This window comes from Pelodiscus sinensis, chromosome 4 (assembly GCF_049634645.1).
Source record: "Pelodiscus sinensis isolate JC-2024 chromosome 4, ASM4963464v1, whole genome shotgun sequence".
Classification (NCBI taxonomy): Eukaryota; Metazoa; Chordata; order Testudines; family Trionychidae; genus Pelodiscus; species Pelodiscus sinensis.
Window position 1 is genome coordinate 98,703,900 of NC_134714.1, and position 21,170 is coordinate 98,725,069.

At 50.9% G+C, this 21,170-nt stretch overlaps 2 protein-coding genes across 4 annotated transcripts in view; one reads left to right on the forward strand and one right to left on the reverse strand.

Annotated features, from left to right (window-relative positions):
• Nucleotides 1-21,170, reverse strand: part of LOC112547854 (uncharacterized) — a 40,236-nt gene that overhangs the window by 3,590 nt on the left and 15,476 nt on the right. Inside the window, exon 2 of the mRNA XM_075928787.1 lies at nt 17,395-19,517. Coding sequence (XP_075784902.1) covers nt 18,582-19,517 — 936 coding nt within the window. The 3' untranslated portion in view covers nt 17,395-18,581. The remainder of the gene's footprint in view (nt 1-17,394; nt 19,518-21,170) is intronic.
• HIPK3 (homeodomain interacting protein kinase 3) overlaps nt 18,988-21,170 on the forward strand; it is a 161,394-nt gene continuing 159,211 nt past the window's right edge. The window contains exon 1 of one of the 3 annotated variants that reach the window (XM_075927814.1): nt 18,988-19,125. The gene's annotated coding sequence lies outside the window, so the exon portion shown is untranslated. The other 2 variants (XM_075927816.1, XM_075927817.1) reach the window with 2 other exon arrangements.

A 21,170-nucleotide genomic window follows, 5' to 3' on the forward strand; every position in this document is an offset into this window, starting at 1 on the left:
CAAGAGGCAATGGGCTTAAACAGCAGCAAAGATGTTTTAGGTTGGACATTAGGAAAAACTTCCTGTCAGGGAAGTTAAACACTGGAATAAATTGCCTAGGGAGATTGTGGAATCTCCATGACTGGAGACATTTAAGAGTAGGTTAGACAGACACCTGTCAGGGATGATCTAGATCAGGTGTATCCCCAGGGGGTACGAGAAGCTTGTCAAGGGGGAATATTTGGTAAATAACTAGATTATCCTAATTGAAATATTCCAAAACTAGTAGTGTTAATGAAAAAAGTTGTGGATTCTAGAGTCTAGAATTTATTTCCTTTCATATTGAATAGGGAAGGTTTACTAAAAGCCAAAGGAGTACAGGGACCAAAAAAGGTTGGAAACCCCTGATCTAGCTGGTGCTTGGTTTTACTATGAAGGCAGGGGACTGGACTTGATCTCTCAAGGTCCCTTCTAGATCTAGTATTCTATGATTCTAACCCAATTTTATGGGGTTACACATACTTCTGTACAGATTTAAATTAATTTATTTATCCAATGGGACTCAGTGCTCAGCCTAGAACATACAATCAGAGATGCTTAATTTTGCAGTTCTCACACTGTGAATTCGTGGCTCCAGAGATAACACATTTGTTAACAGCAAAAATGTTTTAAAATAGATAGGTAATATATAGAAGTGAGAAATAACAGACTTCAACCTTATTGTCCCTCTGCAAATCTGTGTGTACCAAGTCAATCCCTTATCCTGCTCTAAAAGTGCAAAGTTTGAAAAACTCCAATGAAAAGAAGATTGTTGGGGGTAGAATAGATCCAGACAAAGAAGAAGCCTGGAGATAAATGTGAGAAGAGAGGGACAATCAATAGAAACATGAGAGAATAAGAACGGCAATACCGGGTCCAACCAAAGGTCCATCTAGCCCAATATCCTGTCTTCTGACTGTGGCCAATGCCAGATTCCCCAGAGAAAACAGAAACAGGTAATCAGCAAGTGATCCCTCTCCTGTCATCTATTTGCAGCCCCTGACAGAGGCTAGGGACACCATTCCTATCCATCCTGGCTAGCAAGTACTGATGGAACAAAAGTGAAACTGTTTGAGCAGCATATTCTAGAAGTCTTGAGTGTAGTCTTCATTGATTTGAGATCTACCATACCATTCTCTCATTAGAAGGGAAATAACTTCATTATTCTAGAAATAAAGGCTAATGTTGAAATTGCAAAATACTTCCATAACAACCACGTTGCAGCTGCTGCTCTGAAAAAAGTGGGAGGAACAAGTTAACTCCCACAAAATGTGCAATAGAACTCAATAGTGGACTGTTTTGAGCACTATATAAAAAACTGGCCTAATCTGATTACAGTTTGTAAACTATCACAGCCAAAGTTCTCAGCATTGGGTTTAAGAGAAATATGGAACAAATGCAGGGAAATAGCTGTTTTATTGCTCATGCTACTGAAATTTGGAAGAAACTGAATGAGATCTTAAAAAGAGTGATATGCAATGATAGAGTTAAATTACAAGGATTAACCCCCCCAATGGGACAAGCAGTATCTCCAGGTCATTTTCTTGCAAATATTCTCAATATTCGGTACTAGAGTCAAACCTTTACTGCTGAAAAAGAGGAGTTAGCTATGACAGTAGGAAAATGAAGGTGAAGATGACTGAGTTAGCTGCAGAAGCCAATATTTTAAATTTCTCACATTGACCAGGCTGACAGTTACATGAAATATTTAGTTAACAATTTAACAGAAAGGAACAATTAAAAAATTTGAATGTTTAATCATAGAACACTAGAAATTCAAAAGTTCATATGCTTGTTTTGTTAAAATAATATGTTTGCTGTTGAAGAAAAAAAATCCAGACTACATAATGTTGTTTTAATTAAATAAAATAGTTTAAATGTCTGTCTGGTAATAGTCTTCTCCTCATACAGCATGGCACACACAAAAAAATCCTCCAAATATTAATGATTAACCTGTTAATTGGAGATAGTTCACTTCCCAATGACTTCATAAATACCTGCTTCAATTACCATTGGTAAATGAAATAGCCAAACCACCATTCATTTTCTGATATAGCTGTAAAATTTATCTGGAGTTTTCAAAATAAAATACTTGTAAAAAATGTGTAATGTCTACCTTCTAAAAATGAAACCTACATCTATCTCTCAGTTGTGAATAATAAATATTAAGGTTACACCTACCAACAAGAATGGACTTTTATATAGAAAACCATGATTAAATTGAGTCTTCCTGACAGGTAATTTAAGTCCTGATGTAAATCAAATCCACTCTGAATGGCTACAAGGTTTGTGACAGATTATTAGGTCAGTTGCTGAGTGTGTGAAATTAGAAATGGATTGAGCAGGCTTCTGAAAATTCTGCTATGACATCACAATAGTCAGACAGGAATAAGTGGCTTTTTTTAAAATGTTTTACTTGAGAAGACTGGAGAAAACATAACTCAAGGTGAAAATACATTTGAGCAGAAATAGTGAGAAGTAAAGCAACTTAACATAATGGCCATACAGAGTCAGAACAAAGGCCTCAGTAGCCTGTTGGCTGGCCAATGCCAGATGCCCCAGAAGAAGAGAACAGAACAGGTGATTATCAGGTGATCCCTCTGTCGTCCATTTTCAGCCCTTGACAAACAGAGGTTAGGGACACCATTCCTACCCATTCTGGCTAATAGCCATTGATGGACCTAATCTCCATGAATTTATCTAGTTCTTTTTTGAACCCGGTTAAAGTCGTGGGCTTCACAACATCCTCTGGCAAGGAGTTCCACAGGTTGACTGTGCGAAGAAAAACTACCTTTGTTTTAAACCTGCTACCTATTAATTTCATTTGGTGACCCCTAGTTCTTATCTCATGGGAACAAATAAATATATTTTCCTTATTCTCTTTCTGGACCTCTATCATATCCCCCCTTAGTATCTTATTTTCTAAATTGAAAAGTCAGTCTTTTCGATCGCTCTTCATATGGCACTGTAACAGGGTCCACCCTTCATGCGAGTGCCCTTGGTGGATGAGGGGAATCTTATAGTCTCTACTCGCCTGTCTGCGGGCAAAGCAGTGTCCAGTAAGTGGCTGGAGATCAGGACTCTTCTTTTACCAACCTCTTTGGGTGCAGTTTGCAACAGGGCTGGGGAGGGGGGGGGGGGGAGGAAGGCAGGGAAAACCAGGCCTGCCCACTCTTCTGGGTTCCAGTCCAGGGACCCCACAAGTAGTAGTTACCTGCTGAGTTTCAAGTTGTTAGTTGCTGTCACGTCCCTGGGACACGTCCTCAGGTTGCTATTCCATCCAGCCCTTCTCCAGGGCCTTGTGGTTGAGACCCTTGTTCAAGGTTCTGCAGGGTTGTCTTTGGCTTCTTGGCTAGCCTTCAGCCACAGGACCTGGCTCCGACCAGGTATGATGCCCAGCTCCCACTCGGAGCCGTCTAGAGTGCTGGTGTTCTCCAGTCAGCCCTGAGATCTGCCTGGGTCAAGCTCCAGGAAGAAACTGACAGGGCCTGCCCTAGCAGCTGCTTTTATATCAGCCTGCTGCACCCTGATTGGCTGCAGCGGAGGCTGCTACTCTATTCGGCTCAGAAGATTTCTCTACTGCTCCTGTTGCTGGCCAGGGTGCTGAAAGGCTTCTAGCAGGGATGTCGGGCTTTGTCCACCCCATCACACTCCTTCCCCCCCCCAGAAGTTTGGTCAGGGTGTGTCCTCAAAATCAGTATCTGCAGAAGTCTGCATTCCCATGTTGGGACCCTGGACAGTGCCCCACTGTGAAGGCATATGACTTCAGTGCCAAATACCACTGTGTAATCTGGGGGTTCATATCCTTCATGTCCTGTAGCCATTTTAAAGGTGCATGGTCTCTGATGAGTTGGAACAGGGCTCCTAAAAGGTAGTAGTGCAAGGCTTCCAAAGGTATGATGCCCAGCTCCCACTCAGAGCTGTCCAGAGTGCTGCTATTTCCCCAATCAGCCCTGAGGTCTGCCTAGGTCAAGCACCAGGAAGGAACTGACAGGTCCTGCCCTAGCAGCTCCTTTTATATCAGCCTGCTGCATCCTGATTGGCTGCAGCAAAGGCTGCCCTCTGTTCTGCCTGGAGGACTTCTCTACTGCTCCTGTTGCGGGCCAGGTTGCAGAAAGGCCTCCAGCAGACATGTCCGGCTTTGTCCACCCCATCATAGGCACCCATTCCAACCCCCTAATCATTTTTGTTGCTGTTTTTGAACCTTTTCCAATACCTATATGTCTTTTTTGAGATGAGGTGACCACATCTGTAAGCAGTATTCAAGATCTGAGTGTACCATGGATTTATACAGAGGCAATAAGATATTCTCTTATTTGCTATCCCTTTTTAAATTATTCCTAGTATTCAGTTTGCTTTTTTGACTGCTGCTGCACATTGAGGCTCTGTTTACCCGGCAGCGTATAATGCACATCTACCCAGCAGGCAGTTATTTTGACATAAAGTTGAAATGATCTTGAGCTGGAGGACTTCTTACTCCAACTTCTATAACCCTCATTTTATGAGGAGTAAAGGAAGTCAGAGGAAGAGTGCTATACTTCAGACTTCCTGCTGTATAGACAGCGCCAAATGCCAAAATAAGTAATTTCTACTGAAACCACGCAATTAACGTAGTTCAAGTTGGAGTAGATTATTTGAGCTTTAGCCCTGCTTTGTAGACATGCCCTGAATGGGTGTTTTCAGAGAACTATCCTAAATGGCTCCAAGATCTCTCTTGAGCAGTTATAGCTAAATTAGTCCCCATAATTTTGTACGTATAGTTGGGATTATTTTTCCGATGTGCATCACTTTGCATTTATCAACATTAAAACTCATTTGCTATTTTGCTGTCCAATCACCTAGTTTTGTGAGATCTTTTGAAGCTCTTTGTAGTCTGCTTTGTTCTTAACTATCCTGAGCATCATCTGCAAATTTAGACACCTCCCTGTTTACCCCTTTTTCCAGATCATTTATAAACAGGTTAAATAGGATTGGTCCCAGCACGGATCCTTTGGGGACACCACTAGTTACCTTTCTCCATTCTGAAAACTTACCATTTATTCCTACCCATTGTTTCCTGTCATTTAACCAGTTATCAATCCATGAAAAGACCTTCCCTTTTATCCCAAGATGACTAACTTTACTTAAGAGCCTTTGGTGAGGGACTGTAGTGGGGCACTATTTGGAAACCATGGGGGGGGGGGCGGGCACAGCTCACCCACTTCTCAAAGTCCATCCCCCAACCCTGCAGGAGGGATGACTAGACCCAGGGTCTAACTGATTACTGGGGACAAATAATGACAAAACGGATCAAAATGTGGGGTCACAGGTTTAAAACAAGGGAACCAGATGGGGACACCAAGCAGAGAACCCCGGACAGCACCAACAGCTCCTCAAAGCTGTCAATGGAGCCAGTGGACGCTGCCCAGAGGAACTCTGCCCTGATACATAAAATCAAGGAGGAACGAAAGTAGGCCCCACAGTCCCAGAGCACCCCCTCATCCAGCATCCTCCTCCTGGTGGTGTAGATGGTGGCTTTTGCCAGGGCCAGGAGGAGGCTGACAAGGAGGTCTCACAACTTTGTGGGTGCATAAATGAAAAGGTGTGGGGGAAAGTGCATCCAGAACCTCAGTAAGAGGTTCTAGAGGAGCCGGAATAGGGGCTGCAACCTGGTGCATTCTAGATATGTGCTCACGGCTCTGTGCAGGAGCTGCCAACTGATGTTCCCGATGGGCCGTGGAATTAGGGTGGAATATATGCTGGCCCATTGGGGTTCCCTACCCTCCACAGGTCTTAAATAGTGCCACCATTTGGTGTCAGGGTGGGACATGAGGGTGGGGAAATGCAGAGTGTGGAGCATGAGTGTGTACAGATGTTTTCTTGGCATGGTTTGGAAGCAGACTGGCTGCAGCTCTTGCAGCCGGCTTGGGGTCCAGGGATAGGGTGGCCCGCGGAACAGGGGCCCGATAATAATGGACGGAGGCTTTGCTGGAAGGGAGGGGTGGGGCATACCCTTTCACAGGGCTCTCTGCAGGAAATTGAGAACGGGCTGCGGCAAGTCTGCCTTCACCTCCTGGAGTAGGCACAGAGTAGTTCAGGGGGTGAAGAGCCCCATGCACTGAGCGAACACTTGGGGATCCATCCAGTCCCCCCGTTGTAGTCCAGGAGGTCTCCAACCTTGGTGGTTTCTGCCAGGATCAGCCTCCGGTGCATCGAGAGAGACTGGATTGTGGAGCAGGGGCTCCACGAGGAAGTCTACTCCCTCGGTGGCCACAACAAACCTGGTCGCCGAGAACAGCTTCAAGGTCTGGAGGAGTTCCTGGTAGAATTCCAGTAGCTCTGAGAGGTCTCATGGAAGACCACTCGGGTGAATAAAAAAGAGCTGCCAGTCATATTGGAGCCCTCAGAAGCGGCGGAGGAAAGTGCACACCAAAGTGCTCCAATGCAGACTACCTGCACTAAAGAGGAGTCTCTGCAGGGCCTGGAGGTGGAAGGTGTGGACCTGACTGCACACAGATTAGGCTCTGGCCCCCCTCCTCCAGGGGGAGAGACAAAACGCCTGCAGAGACTCAGTGCAGTCTGGCCAAAAGAACTCTAGAGCTGTCCTCTGGAGCTTGGCCAGCACCTTTGGTGCTGGGCTCAGGGTGTAGAGCCGGTGCCAGAGCATGGAGCGGACAAATTGATTTAACACCAGCACCCTCCCGCGAAGGGAGAGACACTGGAGTAGTCCTGTCCATCTCTGCAGCCGCTCACCTACTCTGTCCTACAAACCTTGCCAGTTCTCCGGCGGAGAAGGATGTGTGGTGGATAAATAAACACCCAGATAGAGCAGCGGACCTGCGCCCCATCTGATGGCCTGAAGTGCGGGTGAGAGGGAGCTTGCCCGCCACCCATCCCCGACCATCAGGCCGGAGCTCTTGACCCAGTTGACCTGGGCAGAGGAGGCTGCCGAGTAGATGGCTTGGCAGGCCTCCACCCACACCAGGCTGCCCGTTGTCCTGGACCACAAGGAGCACGTCATTGGTGTACGCTGACAGAACCAGCTGCAGCTCTGGTTCTCAATCCTGTCAACCTCCTATGGAGGAGATAAAGGAAGGGCTCGATTGCCAGAGCGTACAGCTGGCCTGACAGCAGACACTCCTGATGTACTCCCCTCCTGAAGCCGACCGGCTTGGTCAGGGTCCAGTTGAGCCTGACCAAACACTCTGCGAGGGCATACAGCCCCAGAGAAAACCCATAAAACGGGGCCCGAAGCCGAAGGCCTGCAGACTGCCCAGGAGATACCCGTGGTCTACCCTATCTCCTGGTCCAGGGACAGGAGGACGAACGACAGACCATCCCTACACTGAAGCTCCAAGAGATCCTGGACCATGTACAAATTATCGAAGATGCTATAGCTCAGGACGATGTAGGTCTGGTCGGGTGGATCACATCCGCCAGCATGGACCGCAGTTGCAGCAAGATGGCTTTTGCTACAAACTTGTAGTCCATACTGAGGAGTGAAATGAGATGCCAGTTCCAAAGGTCATGGAGGTCCCCCTTCTTCAGCAATAAGGAGAGCACAGCTTGCATGCATGACAGAGGGAGGACTCCGCTCTCCAAGGACTCGGCTCAGATGCTGATGAGGTCTGGGCCAAGGATGTCCCAGAACACGTAGTAGAACTCCACGGTCAGCCCGTCAGTGCCCAGGGTTTTATTGTTAAGCATGAGACGGAGGGTTTCTGAGAACTCAGCCAGAGTGAGAGGCAGCTCTAGCTGGTCCGTCGCCTGTGCTGATCTTCGGGAGCTCGGTCCAGAGCACCTTGCAGGCATCAGCTTCAGTCAGATCTGAGGAGAACAAACTGGTGTAGAAGGCCCTGGCCCCACCGAGGGGCGAGTCCTGGTGGTGTAAGGGTTCGTGGAGGGGCTTGTGGGGGTCGTGGTATGGTGGGGAGCTGGACTGAGAGGAGAGCTCTGAGCCTCTTTCCCCTGCCCCCCATTTAACAGCTCAGTTCCCCACCATCCCTGGAGCAGGTGAAAAAGGCTGTCTTATAAACAAACCCCCTCCACAGTCCTGGGTAGAGAGTCTCCTCTTCTTCTCCTTGGTGGGGCGCCGCAGCAGCAGAGGCGGACGGGCAGCAGCCAGTCAGGGAAGGCCTCTGGGTGTTGGTGGGGTCCTCTTCCTCTGGAGTGGAGAGGAGAGGGGGGGCAGCCGGCAGGCCCCCCTTCCTCCTCAGGCAGCAGCAGCTGTTGGTGGTGAGCAGCGGCTGCAGTGGTGTCCAGGGGGAGCAGGTCTCAGCAGGCAGGTGGCTGGGCAGGGAGATCTCCAGTCGGTGCAGGTAGCAGGAGCAGGGGGGAGAGAAGGAAGAGAGCAGCAGCTGCACCCTGCTCTCTCTCCTCCTTCTCTGGAGTGGGGCGCAGGAGTGGGCACCCACTGATGCGGAGGAACCCCTCCAGGAGCCATATTGGGCGCAGCCTAGCCCCTCCTCATCACCTGACTGGAACTCAGTGGGCAGGGCTAGGACTATAAAGAGCCAGGCTGAGGACTCAGTCTGGACCCAGCCACTGTGGGAGACAGAGGCCTGTCCAGAGTTCCCTGCTGAAGAGGCTGAGGCCTGGCTGGGGCCTCCATCCCAGAGGCCAGTGAAGGACTCCCATGGCTCGGGCCCCCAACTGCCTCTGACCCAGAGGCCTACCCCACGTTCCCTGATGGAGAGACAGAGACCTGGCTTGGCCCGCCAAGAGGCCTGCCCTCCGACCCTGAGGACCCCAAGACTTGCCCAGAGCTCCCTGCTGGGGAGACTGGGACATCGTTGGGGCCTACAGGGACTGACCTAGAGGACCTGAGGGACCTGCCAGAGTTGCTGGATGAGCCGGACCCCAAGGACCCGCTGGACTCTGCAAACCAACTGGATCCCGAGGACCAGCCCTGGAGCTGGAGGAAGCTGCCAAGGCCTGAATTGGGCCGCTGAGACCCTGCTGGGACGACACTGATCTTGACTCCCCGTGGAACCTGCCAGCGGATCAGGTACATGCTGAGGGGGAGAGAGGAAGTGGCCTAGGGGATAGCATGGGCTGGTAAAAGCCCTAGGATCCTGGGCTGCTCTGCTGCCTCTAGGACCCTGGGCTGGGGCACAGTGGAATGGGTGGGCCTGCGCCCCTCTGCTACCCACCGACCGGGTGGCAGTCTCCCTTTCACTACCGCCACTGCAGGTGGATTACCTGCAACCCTCCTGAACAAGGAGCTCCCTAAACCGTTGTTGTGTTTGCTGCCACACCCTGAATCAGGCCTTCGCCGCTCCTTTGAACTGCTAGTGTTTCTTTGCTGCCACACCCTGAACCAGGGCCTGGCCTCCTGCTTTAAACTACTTACTGTGTTTGCTGTTGCCCAGCCTGGGACCAGGCCTGGGCATCTAAAACTGTGGAGTGTTTGGTTTCTGTTCTGCCCTGAATCAGGGCCAGGGCCCTCCTAACTGAAGGGTGATTGCCCCTGCCTGAGAGGCCTGGGGCCACTGAACTAGTGAACTCTTTGTGTGTCGGCCCGCCCTGCCCCAGGGCCAGGGCCCCTTGTATTGTGAAGTGTTTATTGCCCTGCCCTGCCTTAGGGCCAGGGCTCTGAACTGCTGTTAAACTGTGGGACTCTGTGTAGATCCGCCCTGAACCAGGGCTGGAGCCTGAACTAACTGACATTCTTCATTGCCTGCTCTACCAGGGCCATGGGACTGCACAGGACTCGTTATTGTGGCCCGGACCTGAAGCAAGGCTGGGCACCTGAACTGTTTGCCTCTTGCCCTGACCTGACGTAAGGCTGGGCATTGAGCTAGTGGGACTAAAGACTTGGGGACTACTTTGCGGGCTCTGCAGTGGGGCAGACGTGCCATGGCCCAGGAGGTGAAGAACCTATGCCGATGGTGGCTCCATCTGGAGCAAAACTCTGCTGAGGAGCTCATGGAGCAAGTGGCGTTAGAGCAGTTTGTTCAGGTGTCGGGCCTGGGTGCTCCGACATGGGCCGACAAGCCTGTCAGAAGCCATTAGCCTCATGGAGGATTTTGAAGCGGCTGAGCACCTGATGAGACTGGGCACCAATGTCCCCAGCCTGGCACCAAGGGGGCGCACCTCCGCGCTGGCACCACCACCCTGACCAAGGGCTGCCCCACACACTTGGTTTCTGCCAGCCGAACGCCAGGATTATAATGCCACTCGCCTGAGCCGGGCCCAGGAGCGGGGAAGTCCAAAGGCCCCACACCCAGTGCCACAAGAAAGGCAGTGGTATCCTCCAGGTGGTAACCCTCCGTAATCAGTGCCCACCGGTCTGGCGCCCTGTTTTACCTGTGGCCACATGGGCCACCTCCAATGAAACTGTACCAAGATGGACTGCAGCTATGGTCAGGTCTGCACCACCGAGACCTATGCTCTTCCCATCAGCCCAGAATTCACGATCCTGACACGGGGAGGAATGCTGGGAGTGGTGGCCCTCCTTGACTCGAGCTGTGGACAAACCCTGGTCCGCCAAGACGTCCTTACAGAAGGCATAAAGACAGAGGGGGAGTTGTACCTGTGGTACATGCACAGGGACGTAAAGACCTATTCCTGCGCTAGGGTCCTGCTAACGGTCCAGGGAAGATTGGCGGAGATCGTCGTAGGGGTGGCATCGACACTACCCTACCCTGTTGTCTTGGGTAGGGACTGGCCAGGATTTCATGAGTTGCTGCGTGAGATTATGGTCAGGGCTTCGCTAGGGCCGGATAAGGTGGAAGGAGACCTTCTGGGGGAAATACCGCTAGAAGACCAGCCAGAGGAGGACGAGGGGCACCCGGAAGTTAGGTGAGCTGCCTGACAAACCCCATTCGCGTGAGGAGGTGAATTCCAAGGCCCTCGCCCTGACAGACTTTCTCCAGGACTAGAGGGATGACTCACTCTGAGGGCGGCATATGAGCAATTGGTGGACCCCCAGAGGGCGTTGCGGTGGCCCCACTTGGAGTTAAAGGCCGATCGCCTCTACTGGGTATATGCGGGACGCCTGGACCCAGGAGGTACAGACTCCAGTTACTCGTTCCTCGGTGTCATCGCCGGACAGTGCTGCAACTCGCCCATGATATTCCTGCGGCCAGACATCTGGTTTTGGAGAAAACTCTGGCCAGGGTACTGTCCCGATTCTTCTGGCCAGGAGTGCACCGGGAAGTAAAGGACTACTGTCAATCGTGTCCGGACTGCCAGCTGGCTGCCGACCCCAGGGAGCTGAAAACCCCCTTAGTCCCCCTGCCTGTAGTGGGGACTCCCTTTGAAAGGGTAGCTATAGATTTGGTGGGGCCCCTGCCTAAAAGTAAAGCGAAAATTACAAACATCAGTGTACCATCCCCAAACAGATGGCTTAGTTGAGCATTTTAACTGGACTCTGAAGGGAATGATAAAGAAGATTCCCCCAGCAGATGTGCAACAGTGGGATCAGCTACTTCCTCCACTGCTGCTTGCTGTACAGGAGGTGCCACAAGCTTTGACTGGGTTTTCTCTGTTCGAGCTTTTATATGGGTATTGTCCCTGGGGTATCTTGGATCTCATGAGAGTAACTTGGGAACAGACCCCCTCAACAGCGCAAGGCCTCCTGCAATATGTTTTCTAGCTCCAAGAGTGACTAAAACAAGCAGGGGCCCTGGCTCAGGAAAACCTATGCGCCACCCAGGAAACCCAAGAGCAGAGCTACAACCGTTGATCGCGTACTGCTACTGCTCCCCTCTGAGGAATCCAAGCTTCTTGGCCGTTGGCAAGGGCCCTACGAGATCATCCGCTGGCTCGGACCCATGAACTATGAAATCTACCAGCCTGACCGGAAAAAGAAAACCCAGATATACCATGTGAACTTCCTGAAGCTGTGGCAAGACTGGGAGGCCCTGAGGATTACTCCGTACCCATCTGAACCTGTTCTGGGGCTGCAGATACCCGATTTGGCAGAGGAAGGAGAGCCACAACTTGGGCACACCCTTTCTGAGGCCCAGATGAAGCAAGCACGCTCATGGAAGCATTCCAGAAAATCTTCATGACCCAACCCAGATGGACCACCATGATAACACATAGCATTTGGACCCCTCCAGGACAAGACGTGCGGGAAGGTAATCGCCCCCTTCCTCGCCGATGTGGGAGGTAGTCGAGCAAGAGGTCCAATCTATGCTTGAGCTGGGGGTGATTGAACACTCCAAAAGTGAGTAGCATAGCCCCATCGTGCTAGTGCCGAAGCTGGATGGCAGCATCCACTTCTGCATTAATTTTAGAAGGGTTAACGCAATTTTGAAATTTGATGTGTACCCGATGCCTCGGCCTGACAAACTTTTAGACCATCTAGGGACCGCCAATTTTATAATCACCCTCAATATTACAAAAGGGTATTGGCAGATTCCCTTGGACCCGAAGTCTCGAGAGAAGACCATCTTTACAACCCCCTCGGGACTCTTGCTTTGTAAGACTGCCATTTGGACTCCATGGGGCACCTGCCACATTCCCGAGAATGATGGACCGCTTGTTAGCCCCGCATACAGGATATGCTGCTGCATACCTTAACAACATGGTAATCTACAGTCAAGATTGGGAGGAACACTAGTTACGGGTAGCGGCCGTGTTACCAGGTGCGTTCATTGTCTCTCACACTCCATCTTTCTTTTAGTCTCGATTCATGAATCCATGAGTCCAGCTCACATCTTGCTTGACCCACCCTACTGACTCTTGATGCACTACATATGCCTATGCTCGAGATATCCAGTTGGTATCATGTCTCCACCTTTGGTGGTGGGGAGAGGGGGGTCCAGACCCACTCTCTCTCATGGACCCCCAAGGACAGGGATTAGCCAAGGTCCTGGCTGGCTGGCAGGGCCCCCCGCCGAAACACACTAGCCCGCTTGGGATCCAATTCCATGCCCTGCCCTGAGCTGCTTCCTGTCCCCTTTTGTTCCTGACGGCATACTTCTGGGAGGCGTCTCCCTTCCCGTGGTGCTCCACCGCCCGTGAGTCTCCCTCCCCAGTTTCCCAATACCTGTCACCCCTGCCTCACACCCCGTGCACCCCTTCTTGTGTTCTTCCTCCCCCTTCCTTCCCGTCTCTCCCCCTTTTAAATTCCCCACCTTCCATCCCCGCCCTTGATGTCATCCGTGCGCTGCCCCTTAGGCTCTGCCCCCTCCCCTTCGTCACTACTGCCACGGCTGTGCCAGGGCTGCGGCTTAGGGTCAGTGCGGCGGAGTTGGTTCACAGCACGGGAGCACCGTGTGCACGCCATGTACCTAGCTCCTCACGATGAGTACATAGCTGCCTTCCGGCAGCTCGGAGAGCAGGGCATTGGTGTCCCATCACAGGCTGTAATGCAGACCCTGTGAGATGCCGGTCTGATGGCCAATCCAAAAAAATGTAAAATTGGCTGGCAAGAAACAACCTGCTTGGGATATCCGCTTGGAAGGGGCCTTGTACGTCCACTAGTGGGGAAGGTGGACTACCCAATTCCCACCACCAAGAGGAAAGTGAGGCAATTTCTGGGGTTGGTGGGATACTATCGCTGCTTCATGCTGCAGTTCGTCACCCTCTTGGCACCCCTTACTGTGCTTCTCACAAAGGATAGTCCACAAAAGGTCAGGTGGACTGCGGAATGTGAAACTGCTTTCCAGAACCTGAAAGCTGCCCTTTGTAGTGAGCCTGCTCTGTTCAGCCCAGACTTCTCCCAACCGTGTTCATCTCCAGACAGACGCAGCTGACTGTGCTCTGGGAGCAGTGCTATCCCAGGATGTGGAGGGAGAAGAACACCCAGTGTTGCACATCAGCCGCAAATTATTTCCCTGACAACATGGATATGCAGTAATCGAGATGGAGGCCCTAGTGATCAAATGGGCCGTCGAGGCACTGCGTTACTACCTCCTTGGGAACTCTTTTATTCTTTTTACAGACCACACTCCCCTACAATGGCTCCACAGAATGAGGGACACCAACAGCCGCATCATGCGCTGGTACCTGACCCTCCAACCGAGTGTTTTTACAGTAAAACACTGAGCGGGGAGGAACAATGCGAATGCAGGTGCCCTATCACACATCGAAGAAGAGCAAAGGCCCCGTCCTGGAAGTCAGGAACTAGATTTAAGGGGGTGTGTGTGTAGTGGGTCACTATTTGGAAACCATGAGAGGGGGACTACCTGCACTAAAGAGAAATCACTACTCTGCAAGGCCTGGAGGCGGAAGGTCCGGACCTGATTGTGCACACAGATCAGGCCCTGGCCCCGCTCCTTCAGGGGGAGAGACAAAACCCTTGCAGAGACCCAGTGCAGTCCTGGCCAAAAGAACTCCAGAGCTGTCCTCTAGAGCTTAGCCTGTGTCTAGACTACATGGTTCCATCGACGGAGCCATGTAGATGAGGGTTGTAGGCAAAGGGAAATGAAGCGGCAATTTAAATAATCGCCACTTCATTTAAATGTACATGGCTGCTGCGCTGAGCCGACAAACAGCTGATCAGCTGTTTGTCGGCTCAGCGCGCTAGTCTGGACGATCCCCTGCCGACATCAAAGCCCTTTGTTGGCAGCCCCATTATTCCTCATGGGATGAGGTTTACCGGGGCTGCTGACAAATGGCTTTGATGTCGGCAGGGGAGCGTCCAGACTAGTGCGCTGAGCCGACAAACAGCTGATTAGCTGTTTGTCGGCTCAGCGCTGCAGCCATGTACATTTAAATGAAGCGGCGATTATTTAAATCGCCGCTTCATTTCCCTTTGCCCAATAAACAAATCTATATGGCTCTGTCGACGGAGCCATGTAGTGTAGACGTACCCTCAGTCAGGATCTCTGGGGCCGGGCTCAGGGTGTTGAGCCGGTGCCAGAGCATGGACAGGACAAGTTGATTTAGCACCAGCACCCTCCCATGAAGGGAGAGACACTGGAACAGTCCTGTCCATCTCTGCAGCCGCTCACCTACCCTAGTCTCCAAACCTTGCCAGTTCTCCGGCGGAGAAGGATGCGTGGTGGATAAATAGACACCCAGATAGAGCAGTGGACCCGCGCTCCACATGATGACCTGAAGCGTGGGTGGGAGGGAGCTTGCCTGCCACCTGTCCCCACACACCAGGCCAGAGATCTTGACCCAGTTGATCCGAGCAGAGGAGACTGCCAAGTAGATGGCTTGGGAGGCCTCCACCCGTGCCAGGTCGCCCGTTATCCTTGACCACGAGGAGCACGTCATCGGCATATGCCGACAGAACCAGCCGCAGCTCTGGCTCTCGGAGCACCAACCCCGTCAACCTCCTACGGAGGAGACAGAGGAAGGGCTCAATCACCAGAATGTACAGCTGGCCTGACAGCGGACACCCTTGACATACTCCCCGCCTGAAGCTGACTGGCTCGATCAGGGTCCAGTTGAGCCTCCCTCTCCCAGGGTTCAAGCTCCAGCATGAGCCTGAATGTCTATGCTGCATTTAAATAGCCTGAAAGCCTGAGTCAGCTGGCACAGGTCAGGTCTGGATTTTTAACCACAGTATAGATATACCCTAAGGAGCACTAGAGAGAGAACAGAAGGAAGTAGCTGCAAAAGGAACTCTGGCCATGGGAGACTGATCAGGAAGCGAGGGCCCTGTCACTCACCAAAACCTAACTACTAAAATAAGTTCAGGTAAATCAAACAACAAAACTACCTCCCTCCTGCTCACAAGCCTCATACCAACATTGAGGCTCCATAAGAGACTCCATTTCCTTGCTGTGCACTAGCCAATAGCTTTTTGCCAGTGAAGAACAAATCTATCAAAGGGCACATCTTCACTTGTCGTGCCACAGGTTGATCTTTTGGCGTTTAATTTAGTGGGTCTAGTTAAGACCTGAAAATCAAACACTGAGGGCAGCTCCAGCCAGTGCCTGTACTTCTTGCAGTCGTGAGGAGTAAGAGAAGCCGATGGGTGCATTTGTTCCCATTGGCCTCATGTTGAGGGGACATCACCAAGATTGGCTTAAGGCAGTGTTTCTCAATGTGGTCCACAGACCCACTGTGAGAAAGCTGCTACCACCCGCCACTCCGGTTTGTTTACTCACTGGCTCCACAGCCACAGAACCTTGTGACTCCCATTGGCTATGGACTGTCATTTACAATAAGGATGTTAAGAGGTGGATAATTCACTAATCGTGCAGTTGACAGAATTTTTATTGACTACACAATTAGTCAATAAGGGAAAAAGTGCTCAGTCATGGCTCGTACCGGGGTCAGGAGCGAACCCTGCTGCAGCTTTGCAGTTTAAATGCAGTAGGAGCTGGGCGGGCAAGCAGCCTGGTTCCTACTACATTTAAACTGCAGAGCTGCAGCAGGGGTAGGTCCTGGACCAGGCACGAGCTGGCTGCCTGCACAGCTGGAGAAGGGAGCTAGGACCCCTCGCAGACAAGGGCTGCTGCTGGAGCAGCCTCCCCTCATGCTGCTGTCTCTGATAGGGATGGGGGGAGGGGCAGGCAGCACCACAGAGACAGTGCTGGGAAAGCTGGCTTTTAAGACGGCTCCCCTTAGCACTGGCTCTTACTTCCCCTTCCCTGATACAGAGGCAGCAAGGGGGATGCAAGAATTCAACTCAACTAGTCAACTACTCACTTACATGCCTAGTTTGCAGCCAAGAGGAGTTTGCAGCCAGTGAGGTTCTGTGGCTGCGGAGTTGGTAAGTAAACAAACCAGAGCAGCCCGGTGGCAACTTTCTCATAGTGGATCTGCAGACCACTTTGAGAAACATTGGCTTAAGGTAAGACAACTCCAGCTATGTAGAATACATAGCTGGATTTGTACACTTTAAGCTGACCTTCCAGGACTAGTGTAGACCTGGCCTAAGTGACATAGGGTTTGTTTTCCTGGTAAAATGAGTAAGTGGTCAAGCAATCTCCTCTTAGCCTTTCTAAATGGTTGCAACCTGCTCTAATATCAATTGACGTATCTTCCTTCTGCACAGAGGGTGAAAGCACAAGCACCCTCAGTAGCATTACTTCAAAAAACATCATTCGTTGGTTTAAGCCAGGTGGCTCCACAGAGATCTCAATGGAACTCTCGAAGCCTCCACTGTGGACATCTTCTGGGTATGTCTTCACTACAGAGAAGATTGAAGCTGCCACTGTTGATCTTCCAGCATTTGAATTAGCAGGTCTAGTGAAGACAGCTAATTTGAACTGAGAGGGGCACTCTGGTCAACACTGATAGTCCTGCTTCTATGAGGAGTAAGGGTAGTCAAAGGGAGAGTGTTCTCCATTTGGCTTTCTGCAGTATAGACAGTGCCAAAAGTCGAGTTAAGATACTTTGATTTCAGCTACACAATTAATGTAGCTGAAGTTGCGTATCTTAATTCAACCTTATCCCAGAGTGTAGACATACCCTCTGATGCTTGTCAGTCACCCATAGGGGAATGAACAGAGCCACCTGCTCTAAAAGAAAGATGTTCCTTACCTTATAATAAGTGAAGTAGTTGGAGATGTGTGTGCGCTTCTATCTGTATTCTGCTGCCTCACCCTCTTCCCCCTGCCTTGGATCCTTTGCTTGCTTTGTCATGGTAATGGTTCTGGAGAAGCTATTAGTCCACTCTGCCCCTTGTACTCTTGATCTGCAGTTTGAGGAGAAGAGTGTATGTGCAGACTAACAGTTTCTTACTAGCAGTGTCTAAGACTTAGGAGCATGGAGCACATACCCATCTACCAGTGGACTATAAATAGCGATTGCACATCTGAAGAACTCTAGATACTACAACACAAATAACTTCTTTCACTGGCCATCAGAGATCTGTTCAACCAGGAAAGACTAGAACAGTACAGCCAGAAGGTTCCAAGGCAGTTGGTGATTGGCAGAGGACCCTCCAGGCTGCTGAGTGCTGCTTTCTAGGGGAGGCCTCTGGCAGAATAGGAACACCAACAGCTTACCAAGTAGCAGTGCTGGTTCAAACATATCAAGAACTTCTTTCTCTGCTATTGGCATCTTTTTCCTGTTTGAGCTGTAAGTTGCAAGGATTTATCCCTTTTCTTCATCACCACCTGCCCTTCAATGCCTGCTAGGATCTGTGTGTATGGAGGAAGCATTAGGTAACTGTATTGATGCTTTCTGCTTTGACCAAATGTATCATTTAGATACAAACCAAATTACAACAAAAATCAGTAGGTCCTTTCCCTGGCTTTGTTTCTGTAAGCAAGAGTGGGAAAGGTGCCATAGTTAGGATGACTGTAAAGGGGCAAGTATTGAGAGTTGTCCAGGGTTCCCTGAAAAGTTCACAAACCCCACAAACCTGTCCTCCAGGGTCCCTCAGCAGCCTGGGCACGAACAATTAAATCCCAAGCTAGCATTTCAGCCTGACCTGCTCAAAAGAGAACAGGCCAGGACCCGCAAGCCTTGAGCGCTAATCCTGGCTCCACCCCCAGCCTCACATACAACTTCAGGAAAGTTATTTCACTTTCCTACACCTCCGTTTGCCCTGGCGCACAAGGGAGCGAATGCTGCTTGCTCGGCTCCCCCTCGGGGAGGGATGTAGTAGCTAGGAGCAGCGCCAGGCGTTACTGAGCTGGGGGGTGCTCTGGCTGAGCAGGGCGTTTGACTGGGCACTTGCACGCAGAAGCGAGGAGAAGAGGGCTGGCGGGAGCAGGGAGAGACTAGCTCCTAGGGGCGGGGGCAGGGCTCCGAGCCTGGCAGGGAGGGTGGCGCGGAAGGAAGGCGCTGGGGCGGGAGGCTGGCGCCTCAGCGGGGCCGGGCCGGGTCTCTGGCCAGCAGTCCCGACTGCAGCGGCGGCGCGGCAGGCAGGGCCCGGGTGGTGGCGCTGCGCGGAGGCCTAGAGCTCGCGAGCTCGCCCAGGCTCCGCTAGAGAGGGCCCCTAAGCTGGGAGTCGAGCCATGTCCAAGGCCTGAGGGGCAGCGAGTGCCGCGGGCCCCTGCCGCCCGCACCGTAAGCGCCCACCCCGAGCGGCCGGGGGAGAAAGGAGGCGGCCGGGGGAGGCCGGGCCGCTCCCCAGGAAGATGAGGCGGAGGCCCGGGGAGCGGAGCAGGTTGAGCGGCGGCTCCTTCCTCGCAGCCGCCAGGACAAGATGGCCGGGGCGGCGGCAGGCAGCTCACCCCGGGCTGGGAGGCACCTTCCCGTGACTCTCCTGGCCATGCCCAGGGCGGCGGCGGCTCCGACACTAGCGCTGCCCGACCTGTGAAGGTGAGGGGCGGCCCTGGCTGCGCGCGGGGAACCTGCTCCCGTCCCGCGCCTCTGCCCGGGGCTGGGGCGCGGCGAGCTGGGCGTCCGCGCGGGAGCAGGCTTGGGTGCTGCTCGCCCCGTCTCTGGGGAGGGGCCGCCGCGCCGAGCCCGCTGGCCCGAAGGCGCCTCCTGCCGGGGGACAGGCACGTTGGGGCCGTGAGCGGCGGCGATGGGGCACTCGGTGGCGCTGTCACTTGGGGTGGCGGGGTGAGCCGCCCCCTTTCTGATAGCGCCTTGTAGCTGAGTGCTTCGTTCCCTGCCCGTGGGGCGCTGGGCAGGCGGTGCCCCACCTCGCACTGCGCAGCTTCCCTGGCACTAAAGTTTGCCCAGGGAGGTGACGCTCCACGAAAAACCTAATGGTAAACAGGCAGGGTGCGCCCTCACCGAGCGTCCCTTGTGTTTTCCCGGCCCCCCTTGTCACCGCTTCCCTCCCTTGTGCCCAGACGCTTCCCCTTCTTTGCCCTAGTCTCCAGGGCGCTCTGCAGTTTCTCCTTGGGCGGGCTTGCTTGACGTGTGTAACCCTAACCCGAGGATCGGTGTGTGATTGTTGTGATCTAAGAAATGCGATACCCCTCCGCTTGCAACTTGTTAGGCCAGCAGGAAGGCGTGGCTGCCGAGCTTCTCTTATTACAGCGATCATTGCTTCCCTTTGTGTCACAGGAGTAATTTGCAGATGTAGTTTGGGGACGAGTGTGCATTTCCATTTCAGAGGGGGAACAGAATTGGTTAAAATGGTACGTGAGACTGATGGCAATTCAACGGAACTTCTGTGGAACTTACGTTGCTGCAGTTTTTTCTCCTTCTCTTCTCCTCTCCTCTCCCCATGATTTAGTAATACTGTAAGAGTTAGTGTAGTCCTTGTATGGTATTCGCAAACTCTGTGAAACGCTGCCGTTGTTCCCAGGTGACGGTATAGTTATTCTGTTTATTTACCAAGAGCTCTTTTAGAAAATGTTTATCTGTTGTCGTGTTGATTCTTTACCATTCTCAAATATTTATAACTTGGCAGGTCTAGTTGGAGCTTGACAAAAATTAGTTAGGATGTGTTGCTTTGTATTTTAAACACTTGCTTGGAGACTGGCCAAAAGTAATTTTTTTCAGGGGTTCAGATGCTTTTTTTTATGAATCTTTTTATAGGGGAATTCTTGCCAGTCATTAGCTTTTAAAATAAGTTGTCTTCTTGTAGTTATAATTTGACTATTTCAAAAGAAACAATTTCTTTTTTGAATAAAACTTTGAGCAGACTCCACAGTTACTCTGCCCCCCCCCCCCCATGGAGTAATATCTGTATCCCAGTTCTATTTTGGTTTTGGGTGTTGAGTATCTTGTCTTGTACAATATAAAATCAATTACTGCAAATGTATTAGTTAACTTTGTAAGATAAATATTAATGACTCTCTTTATATCAAACCATAAATGAGCTAGTAGTACAAGTAGTATTTAAAATTATTGTTATAGGTTATGGCTCTGTTGATACTAGATGCTAATGTGTAATTTTTAAAATGAGAGAGCCAGAAACTAATGTATACTATTTCCATCCTATAGTCAGGAGTTTGTTCCTAGCTATTGTATTATATCATAATGTTTTAAGACTTCTGAATTTACATAACAGATCTTAAATGTCTTTGAAAGACCATTTCGCAACATGTTTTTAATTTGATCACTACCTTTATATACAGGCCAAGTACATTGCTAGTGTGGAGTAACTGATGTTAAAGCTGTAGTTCACTTTAGTAACAAGATTCAGAGAGTTAAATATTCTGTATTTTTAAAAAATATTATGTTTACATAGGATTACAGCGATTTCACTAAGTGTCTGTTCAAATAGAGCAGCTGATTTGAAAGCAAAATAAAAATATTGGCCAATTTCCAGAGTTTTGGTTTATAGAAACATTTGGCAAATTAATATTGCTACAGGAGAAACTATGTTTGAAATATACACTGTAACTAAAAACTGTCTTAACTTTAAGAAGCATGTCAGCCAGCAGAGTAAGTAATTAAGCGGC